Source organism: Pomacea canaliculata, linkage group LG7, assembly GCF_003073045.1.
Source record: "Pomacea canaliculata isolate SZHN2017 linkage group LG7, ASM307304v1, whole genome shotgun sequence".
Taxonomy (NCBI): Eukaryota; Metazoa; Mollusca; class Gastropoda; order Architaenioglossa; family Ampullariidae; genus Pomacea; species Pomacea canaliculata.
Window position 1 is genome coordinate 2,659,794 of NC_037596.1, and position 11,091 is coordinate 2,670,884.

At 33.8% G+C, this 11,091-nt stretch overlaps 1 protein-coding gene across 1 annotated transcript; it reads right to left on the bottom strand.

Annotated features, from left to right (window-relative positions):
* Positions 1–515: 515 nt before the first annotated feature.
* LOC112568770 lies at positions 516–10,966 on the bottom strand. The gene is made up of 13 exons (XM_025246248.1): positions 10,547–10,966; positions 9,067–9,387; positions 8,234–8,364; positions 7,763–7,946; positions 6,382–6,627; positions 5,469–5,774; positions 4,284–4,610; positions 3,635–3,790; positions 3,273–3,300; positions 2,781–2,836; positions 2,488–2,598; positions 2,001–2,097; positions 516–1,782 (listed from the first exon to the last, which is right to left on the bottom strand). The coding sequence occupies exons 1-12, from the start codon at positions 10,620–10,622 to the stop codon at positions 2,003–2,005; spliced, it is 2,037 nt and encodes a 678-aa protein (XP_025102033.1). The 5' UTR covers positions 10,623–10,966; the 3' UTR covers positions 516–1,782; positions 2,001–2,002.
* Between the last annotated feature and the right edge of the window lie 125 nt (positions 10,967–11,091).

Here is an 11,091-nt window from a genome sequence, read left to right on the forward strand (position 1 = left end):
AATCACATTTCATTTACATCAAGTTCGCTTATCTCCCTTTTTATATAGCGCTATCTTTGTAAATAACCGATGCTGGTTGTCTTGTTCTTCCTTCATTTTACACACGACAGCACTTGAATAAGATTTAGTTCATTATTGTGTAGTGTCGCATGTTTTAGATACTCTGGGGGAAAACCTACATCAGTGGGACAATAGAAAAGAACAGGAGCTTCATCGTCAGTGAGTCCACCGCCATTCTTCGGGATGTTAAATGTAGATCTTAATTAACTGACAATGGCAGCCTCAAATTCACGACCTTTGCTTCAAAGACCAATGCACTGACTGATAATATGTATATGTTGCTTGTGCTCCAGATGTATACAATTTTTGATTAATATAAAAGAAAGCATTATTAAAAAGCACAACTAATTTGGTTCTTTGTATCAATATCTATGCTAAAAATAGAGTCAGCGTCAAGACGTGTGCTCGTGATTCCACATCTTTCTCAATCATCCAGGGAAAATGCTTTACAACTGTTTTAGGTATAATTGTTTTATTCAAACATAAAAATTATAACTTAGGAAAACTTTTTCACCTGAAATTCATATTTTACCTGGACAATGTTACAGTTAATTTTGTCATTTGTTTGTGGAAAGAACGGTCATCAAGAGCAGAAAATACTTATACTTAAAAAATATCACTCTGTGTTTTGCACTTTCATTTGGCTTTAACACAGTCTTCCACACAGTCGTAGGTGTGTGAACTACTCTTTGGTGTGGGTGGGCATGTACAATTCATGCGTTCTTTGACCCTTATTATAATTCTTTGTTGGAAAATCTTTGAAGTGACATATTTGTAAGTCGATGATATACAACTTTTATAACCATTGTAACAATTTTTTTTAATGTTAAGAACTGGAAATCGATTTTGTAGTCTAGTTGTCAGTAGTTTTTATTTATTTACATTGAGTCACACGTTTTAAGACAAATGGAAAACAATTTTTTAAAGTTTGAAAATAGCGAATACAGTCCCTTTGCATGTTCGTGGTAAAACACTGTTAGCATAAACATTTACTGTGCTTAAATTGTTTTTACAACGTGCATTTCTTCTATATATTTATTGAATGCTTATAGAATAATGTAGTAAATCATGTTCCATAATTGTATTTAATTAGGAAAAAAAGTGCTCCAATTTATGGACAGCTCAAGATTATATTGAATGCAACAGTATATACAAATACACATGGAAAGTGAACTTCTGTACATGTGAGTTAAATAATGACAAATGAAGGCGGCAGTGGCGGCGGGTGTGGGTTGTGGCTACAGAGATGAATAGTTTCCATATTGCTAATGCGAGCAGGGGTTACCGTGTATTTATTTTTACCTCCCAAATTTGCAAAGGAACCAAAATACCCTTGTTTTATTTTTGGATGCTGACTTTTACAAGCTCAAGTATGTAATAAAAAGTGAGTAGCATTATGGGACTGGGTGAGGGGCTTACAATGACTTAAATTATGGCCTTTTTTGTTTTATTTCAGATGAGATCCCAAGCTCTTTTATCTGCCTCAACTCTTACTTGATTATTGTCCTTGCAAGATTTTCCTTGAAAGTTTTGTTTATTTTTTTTTTATTGTGGCTAGGACTAAGAGAAATTGATAACATGTCCTAATTTATGTGGTTCCTCTTTGGCTTTGTGATCAATGTAAGAGATAAACAGGATTTACAAGAAGCAACTGGTGGCCTGTTTTGTCTTTTGCAGGTCTTTTTTGTCTGCTTGATGTAAAGATGATCTTTTGAAGAAAACCTGATATAAAGAAAGATGCATTCCAATAGGACTTTTTCACCATAGCGCTTTGATGCAGAAAGATTATCAACTTTCTGAGAAAAGTCTCGGATGTTCTAATTGATTTGAAAAGCAAGCTCATTATTTACAATAGGAGCATATGATGTTATACTATTGAATTTGTTTACACAATGTTATGTAACTTTTTATTATTTTCTAGCAGTGGTTTAAATACTTACTTTTAATGGTATGATTTTCCAGCATTTGTGGTTTTCAGGCTAGCATAAAGGGATCTCACTCCTACATCTTTAAATTGAAGGTCGTCATATACTTTTCCTTAGACAGCAAAAACATAAAACACATAACCGTGTGAATAAAAATCGACTAGATAGTTTAATTTAGCTTTATGAATAAATCTTTACCTTAGTGTGTCAAATAAGAGATTTCAGGATCATGATTATGAGTTTGTAGCAAAATTAGGTAAATGAAAGTGTGACATTAGCTGCAGGACAAGTTACATTAAAGATAATATTTATATTTATAAAGAATCATTCCACTGACAGAAATACATTTTAATACAAAATAGTAATATGGACACAGTTGCCCATAGTTCGACAAGGTAAGTATTCAATTTATCTAAGAACTAAAACGTGGCATAAAATGGACTTATTAACGTATTAAAAATATATAATATATAAATTAACTAAATATCGCTTCGTACATTACCTGTGTTCTTTGAAGCTTTCTTTGATGTTAAATTAGTTATTTCAACGTTGGTGTATATAGCCGTCTGTCCAGACTCACTATTTCCGACATTTTCATAAGTACTCTCATGTTCTGCGTGAAAACAACAATCCTTTAGTACATACTATGTTTTACTTATAATATATTATTTTTGGCAATTTTACGAGACATATTCAACTGTGGGCACGCCATTGTATGTCACTGTACACAACATATAAGACAGAGAAGACTATTGTGTACAGATTAAAGGAATATTTCACAAGTACCCTACTTACCCAATCCTGCAGATTCTGTCAGTTCCACTGCTTTATCGGAGGAAATGTCTTGTCGCCTGGAAAAAAAAATGTTTTTTTTTTGGCTCACACACAATTCCTTCAATTAACACGTGATCACATCTCTCCAATCTCTCTCACATACACATCCAACATCCAAACCCATCCGGCTACAAACACAGAGAAAGAGACTTCCATAGAGATACAATAAAATGTAAGTATTCCACACTTCCACATTAATACTCGAAGACACATTTGCCTCTGACCTGTACTATTCCCATCAGGTGCAAAAGTTAGCATTTTATGTTTATAAAGTACTGTTCTTCATGATAGATGCACCTCGTTACTAAACAGTTTTCGTTTAATACTACCATAAATAAAGGCAAATGACAAATGACACACGCTGATATTACATAAAAAAAATAATTACATATAAATCAGATATAAAAAGTTCCATTTTACTACAAATGATGCTGCTAAAAATACTTTACGTACGAGCTGGAAGGTGTATTTTCTTTTTTTCCTGAAAAATGGTGCATGCAGAAATAATCTCACAATTGTATAATTATGTTTCTACACATACCTTATTTTTAATAAAGAATATATTTTTTTCAACAGTTTTAACGCCTTGGGAAAAGTATATAAAGGCAAGGCTGCGTGGCAAATGAAGGCTTAAAAATAAGTAAGAAAATAATACATTGAAAATTTTTCTAATTTGTTTAACGCCATTGGGGATAGAAATTTCCTTCAGCACAGCTTATCATGACACTGTTATTTATTTGTTAATTTATTTACTGTGCTAATTCAGTTTTTAAGTTTGTTTAAAAGGTACATTTTTTAGTAAACTATTTTAGAACCTTTAGCTTTCGAGGTGTGATGCTTTCGTCGCCACCAACGGACAAGGAAAAATGTCGTCAAGGCTACAGCTTCAACAGCAGCGAGTCCCAGACCGACACCAAGACCAGTCCCCACGCCGGCCTTGTGACCTCGATTGAACTCGCTATTTTCACTTTCTAAAGAAAAAAATTCACAAGAAATAGTACCTATTAGAAATCTTATTAAGCAAGGTTTTTAGGCTGGTAAAAGGTAATATTTTGAGTTTAAATTATACAGTGGTGTAGTAGTGTTTGAATGTATGTGTATAGCATGCTGAAAGCAATACTTCTGACATTTTTAGTTTTTCACTGTAACCATCTTTAATTTATTAAGGCTACGATAGTATATTTTCTCTTTCTCAATACATCAGAAATTAATGTACATGTGTGTAGAATCTGCCAATGTCTTTTAAAGGAAATGCTTGTTACTTTTTTCAAAGGAAATAAGATTTAAAAAAGACAGTTTAGTAAAAAGGTAAATGGGATGGGAAAGTGATGGGAAAGTGTCGGCTCACAGTAGTAGGGCCCACTACTACCCCACTAGTTTTGCAGGTTGGGTGGTTGTTCATTCTTTAAAAGGAAATAACATTTAAAAAAGACAGTTTAGTAAAAAGGTATGTCTAAAGCTAACCGTTAATTTTTGTGGGCAGGGCCACGAAGATAAGTGCGACACTTCCGAGGTCGTTGCTAACAACGGCTTTGTAAAGTCCAGCCGTGTTCACCGTCACTTTGATGACCGTTACTGTACAGGTGACTTTATAGAGTAGCTGTGGGTTGGAAGAGCAGTCCACATGGAATATGTCATCACTGGCCGGTGTTTCCTTATTGTTGTTATTTGAGTCAATGAAGTATTTAGTCACGATCACTGAGTTCGGGTAAGCAATCAGTTCAAAACTTGAAGTTTGGCCTTCCAAAATAATGGGAGTCGTGGAGCTGGCACTGGCCTTCCCAGGTTTACCTGAAACCAAACAAAAGTTACAGAAAAAAACTTGCAAGGACCTAAATATCACACAGATCATGTAATAAATTAAACTCGTTGAGTTATAAATAACATTTTTATATTTCAACGCTCTTAAAAGAAATCAAAATAAAATAAAGTGTACAAATATAGGTATTCAAGTGTCATTTAATTTTTTTTTTAAATAAGAAAAATCACAAACTTCGGAATTCTGAATTACACAGTCTACTGAAGAATATAAGACTGTTCTTAAAAAAATTTTAAATACTGTCGCACCGTGTGTTGTCTTATTTTAAAAAACGCAGAAATGATGAGTAGACGAAAATTGGTTGGACACTGTAAGTGCTTTGTGTTACATGGACATTGTTTTCAGTAAAATAAAATATGAGAGTGTTATCTACGTAAATTCACTGCATGGGCATGTGTTGTTTTTTTGTGTTTGTTTGTATATAACTCTGTAAACTTAATAATACAAAGAATATCTAAAAAAAATTGACATTTTCTATGGTTTTGTACAGAATGCTTTAGTTTCTACTTTGGTAAGGATTTCACATGACCGATTATACCTTTAGTGGCAAAGTGGACTGTTGCCTGCAAAACTATACTTGCATACTATCAATATATGTCAGATATAGATTCTTTTGCGGAAGTCAGACTAAAAGAAAAACCAAATTAACAGAAACTATGAACAAAATCTCGCATGATTATGAACAAGCTCTCGTCTTTATCCTTGTCAAGTTGCAAATAAAACCGAACTTTCTTATGTAGATATATCTATTTGCTGTCCACTTTACTTTAAAAATAAAAACGTTTATTGGCTATATATATATAAACATTCAAACCAAAAGTTTTACTCACATCTGACAGAGAGGCTGACGGACTGATTTTTCATCCCCAGGCTGTTGGCTGCTGTACACCTGTACATGTCCGCATCACTGCACTGAGCAGCTGTAGTATAGGTTATTTCTCCGATCTGGTCTTCCTTAATTATACTTCCCATAGGTCTGCTTTTTAAGATCCTGGTGTCTCTAACTTTAGTGATAGTCATGCGTGGTGCAGGCCTGCCGTCTGACTGACATTTTATTGTAACAGTGCTCCTTTCGTGAACAAAAACATTATCGCTTTTCTCAGTGTTAATTGTAAAGTTTATCCACGTAGGTTGATCTGTAAAAAATACAGAGGAAAAACAAATAAAGAAACAGAAAGGTGATAAATAACGTTGTGAAGTACAAAATAAAAAGCTCAAAAAAATAAGTCTACACACTGTGAATTTTATTCCGATTCTAGCATTTCGGGAGGTATATACATGAGAAATGTAGTAATTGTTGTTAAAGGTCCGGTATAAAAAGCATGTAATTTACTAAGAAAGTGTTAGGCTGATGGACTGTATTATCAGGGTTGTCCATGGGACATATTTTTCTATCCCGTCCCATCCCGTCCCATGGCAATTTATGCCTGTCCCATCCCGTCCCATCCCACGGGATGTTTCCCATGGGATTCCCATGGTAATAACAATCCTATGGACAACACTGAAAACCACTTTTCGGCTTTTGTTCTATAATTCCTGCTACTTCACACACAATAGATGATTCAGAGGAAAGATTTAAATCCTTGATGAATGAAATAACAGTAAATTTATTTTGCAATATCAAGTATCGACTGCCATGGGAAATACAAATGTGTGCTGTCCCATCCCATCCCATCCCATGGGACGTTTCCCATGGGATTCCCATGGGATTCCCATTCCTATGGACAACACTGGGAAACTCACAAGCCACAATTAGAGTGTAAGACACAGATTGATAGACTGTGTTGTTCCAGGTCAGAGTACACACATTCTGAATTCCATTTTGCGATTTTTTTAGGTTTTTAAATTCCAGCTTGCTGGAGTTTGTGCTGTTCCATCGAAGAACTCCGGGAGGATTTCCAGTGTCGTTTACAAAACAGGAGCAGTTTAAGGTGTCCCCTTCATTTAAATACAATGGGCAGTTGTGATTTGGTGTACTAATAGGACGACCTGGAACAAAGAATTGAAGAAACGAATTAGTATTTATACTAGATAGGTAAATTATACTTAATACCACACAAGTTAACACAAAAGATATGAGAACTTAATTACCAGAAAAACTTTCATGTGATTTAGTCATTAGTTCCGGACCCATCCATCCATCTAGTAAACACGCTAGTGAGCATTACAGATATTTTTATTGTTTACATTCTCATTCCTGTTTTATAACTTAATTAACTGCATTTATTCCTACATGGTCAGTCGTTGTAGGTCCCACATGGGAGCAGGGTATTGCACTTTCTTGACCACCTGTAAGTCTCTCTGGAGTTAACAATTTTTTACTGCATATTTTTAAACTTTTCAAATTCATATTTATTGCATCGTTTCGGTCATCAAAAAGATATATGTTATAGAACAGACTGGTTTAAATATCTGTGGTCGTTTCAAGTTTTATTGCCAGTTGTGTTTAGGTCTGTGTATGTCGGACATACAATAAAGACCTGATTCTTTCTTGTTTTCCATCAACTCCCAGCCACCTCTACTCACAGTTTCCACTATTGAATACTATTTTTTTCTTTTCACGCAACCACCTTCTCAGTTGGTAGAAAATCCAACCTTAAAAGTCCTTTATGAAAATCTGTCTCATTCACTTTTTCATAAGATTAAGCCCCCGATGTAGCAAGTAAAAGCAGAAGTCATGCAGTTTTTTCTTAGAGCCACAGTCAGCCAAAGTGTAACTCACTATGTTCTATTCCATGTCCTTCAATCTGTAAAAGCTGTGAATACATATTTGCTTGAAATAACTTAGACGGGAAAATAATGTAGTCTCTGTGAAGAAGCTTTATTTGAAATACAGAAGGTCAGATAACTAAAGTTATGTATAAATATAGAGAGAAAGGGTAGGGAATCATCCTAATTTGTGCAAAAAATGTAGTTGTTACAAAATACAAAATCAGAATTAAGCACTCGGTCCGGTTTATGACATTCTTTTCTGAGAACAAAGCTTAGTAAAGATTTTTACGAGTGTTCCAGAAGTCAGTACAGGGAATAAAAAAAGCATAACGACTAAACCAAAAGTGTTTATCGAATTTGTAGATTACAAATTTATCCTCAATCAAAGGAAAAAAATCATATGGACACTTACTGATAGTGTTGTTTCCATGAAATGTGGCAGACACGTTTACATTCCCTGGAAAAATAATGACATAGTAGCTGTATCGCCCTTCAGGAGGCAGGTAGGAGGTCATATTACACGTGCCTGACAAATATCCGGACCTTGCTTGAATTACTTCCATAGTATAAGAACCTACCGATGACCCTTGAGACGCCTAAAAAGGAAAGTATAGACCAGAAACTTTTTAAAAAATAGCCAAAGCTATCCATCAAAAAATCAACAAAACCATGTATCACTATCCAGTATTCATTTCCTTCTGTCGTATAATTCGCGTTAAAGTAAAGTAATGTTTTCAACACAATATATATATATAAAGTATCTAATAAATAGAATACATGAGCAGTTTCGCCATTTGAGCATATTATGATAGTATGTCAGTTAATCATTACAGTTACAAATCCCACAGATTTTTACAAAGTTTTAAAGAGAGTTTTATTTTGCCTCTGGTACTTGGTACAGGAAGCAGCGATAATTATTTCTTGATGAACGGACTTTGGAAACAGAGCACAAAGCGGTTATTTGCCATGTATTGCCGTTAAACTGAACTTGACATTGCGAATTTTCCGCAGGGTCTGCAACAAACAAATATTAAAGTAGAAAATATTATCTAGACATCCATCCAAGTTAAGCAAATATTCTGCTTAATTTTTTAGAAAAAATATTTCGGCATAACGTTTGACCGAGCAACCGGCAGATATAATCACTCTAGCTTGTTTCGTTTACTTTCATTAAACTCTGTAAAAATTTCAGCAAATAAGCTCAGTTTATGTGATTACTCAATTAACGTTTACGCCAACTCACACAATATTTTAGTCTGTTCTTGATTTCTTTCAGAAAAATCGAGACTTCATCTTCTTTAACAAATCATAAAAGTAAGATAACGGTCTCCAAAAACTTTTATCTTTAATGTTAAATAATGTCAATATTAGAAGGTATAACTTTTATTTATTTAATAATGGTATCAAGACTAATACATACTTATGATATCTCTACCTTGTTTCACATACTTTAATTATAAGCTCTGCCAAAAATTCCTTTTCAGCTAAGAAACAGTTTTTGTGATTACATGATTTACATTTACACCCATTCACACACTTTTTTAAAATGTAAATGTTCGTGATTTTTCGAAAAAAAGTTGATAGTGCATCTTCTGGAATCGATCATAAGAGTAAGATAATGATCCAATAACACTTCTAGCTTTGATGCTAAACAATTTCAATGTAAGAAAGTAGAACTCTTTGTGATATAACAGTCGCATCAACACTAATACTTACAGATTATGTCCAGTTGACACGTTTTAAGTTCAGTCTTAGTTTGACACGAAATATTTCCGCCTAGGATACTTAGATCAGAAATTCTTGTCGCCTTTATAGTAATATAAAAGTTTTGGTTTGAAGTCCTGCTAACGCTGAAATATCCGTAAGCTAAAGCAGTACACGATGGTGGAACTGGCGGACATGTTTTCACTACAGAATTCGTGAGCACCCAGCTGACTTCTTGCTGATCTGTGAGTCCACTACAAGTGAAGGTGTTGTCATCTCTGCCTTCCTTTACCTCCAGGTAGTTCCAGACAGGACACAACTCCAGTGAAGTGACTGCGAAATCAAAAAAAAATTGAAAAAGTTAAATTTGCAATCACACTAATTTTAATGTGTGTTCAAATGGTTTCTGAAAGACGAACAGTATATCTCAAAATGTATTTGAATCCAAACGCCTTGACAGCATATAGCTTTGGTACAGTAACTTAGAAGAACTGAATTTCAAGCTAGTAGTCAGCTTTTTTTTTATTAACCAAAGAACACACACCACAACACAATTCTGCTAGTTTTTAATTAGGGCCCGCGGCTTAAAATCGTCTACGTCAATTTAATACTTAGGTTTATATATTATATATAAATATTAAATGTTCATAGTATTGTTAAATTATACTAAAAATCTTCGATGATATGGGATATTTTCTTTCTTCTTACTTTAAATAGTACTTATCAAATACTATTATGACATGTGAAAATAGACATTGACTAAACCGTCACACCACGTTGTTCTCCTTTACTTATCTTTTTATCCCTCTTATTAAGAAGGTAGTGTTTGTTGTTGCTCAAAAACAAAAATTGATATTTGATTCCAAAAAAGAGATATGTCAGCTAGCAGTATTATTGCACTGGAATGTGTGTGTCATGGAAATAGGTATATCGCTTTTAAAATCATATAATTAAACAAACTTTATAAGTAAGTAACTTGCTTGTGATAGAAAAATTTGTTACACTCAGATCGTTTTGTCTGGCAAAAGCTGATACAAGCTTGATGGTAAGTAATAATTACTAATTGTGAACTCATTTTACTATTGACGATAATGATAGTGACAACCATAACAAAGTCTTTAAGACAATTTTTTTTATTATGTGTTTTAGACACATCGCTAAAAACAAGAAAATATCATGCTACAACGTTGTATAAATGTATGATTTCAGTAGCAAGAGACAATTTACTGTGAAAGTAAATGCTAAGCGGATACATGAAATGAAATAACACAAATAGAGACCTTTGAAGAAACGCGTTTTTGTATGTTATTGTGGCTTTGTTTTAAAATGAACAGACAGCAAATTTTAACTTCAATCACCCCCTCACCATAAAGAAAAAAAATCCCACATCGCTTCTCGACCAGATGCATAAACACATTCAAACACAAAAAATATGCACATAAGAATATATCATATAAAAATATCGTACAACTGATATATTCTGAGTTCCTACCGTATCGATCACTGAAAAATACTAGGAAGATAAGTCCTACATAAGCTGACATTGTTACATGAGGTGATTCAAACATCAGTATCCAGCAATCCTTGACAATAACTTTCTTTCCCGTCTAAACAAATGAGCACAAAGCCTTCGAGCAGCTTGGATCGAATCTCCTTCAAGTGAAAAATCTTCTCAACGACATGAACAACATTCTGAACAAGGGAGATAATCTATTGAATTAAAGTTTCTTTCTGGCAAACACCAGTAGGCAAATACACAGTTATCAGACAGACTAATCTCTTTGGGTGGAACACAGTCTGTAAAAGAGATGTTACTATTCAGTCCGTGCAGTAAAATTTGTGTGAATGTTACTAAATCAGCAAGCATTACTTTTTTTAAATATCAGAAGTAGAAACTATCTTGTTTATGATAGCATTATATCTTGTTTATGATAGCATTAACACGTATTGTATTATAATACAAAGTAAAATTGTGCAAAAATACAAACACATTCGTATCGCACTTTATTTTTCAACTGCTGCATATATAGACCTTAT

Bases quoted from the DNA above. Each gene is read 5' to 3' on its own strand.
- LOC112568770 (XM_025246248.1), bottom strand. From the start codon at position 10,622: ATGTTTGAATCACCTCATGTAACAATGTCAGCTTATGTAGGACTTATC. The intron at 4,611-5,468 runs GTGAGTAAAACT...GTTTGGTTTCAG, and splicing joins CGTCAGCCTCTCTGTCAGAT to GTAAACCTGGGAAGGCCAGT. The intron at 3,301-3,634 runs GTTCTAAAATAG...ACCATTTTTCAG, and splicing joins TCACACCTCGAAAGCTAAAG to GAAAAAAAGAAAATACACCT.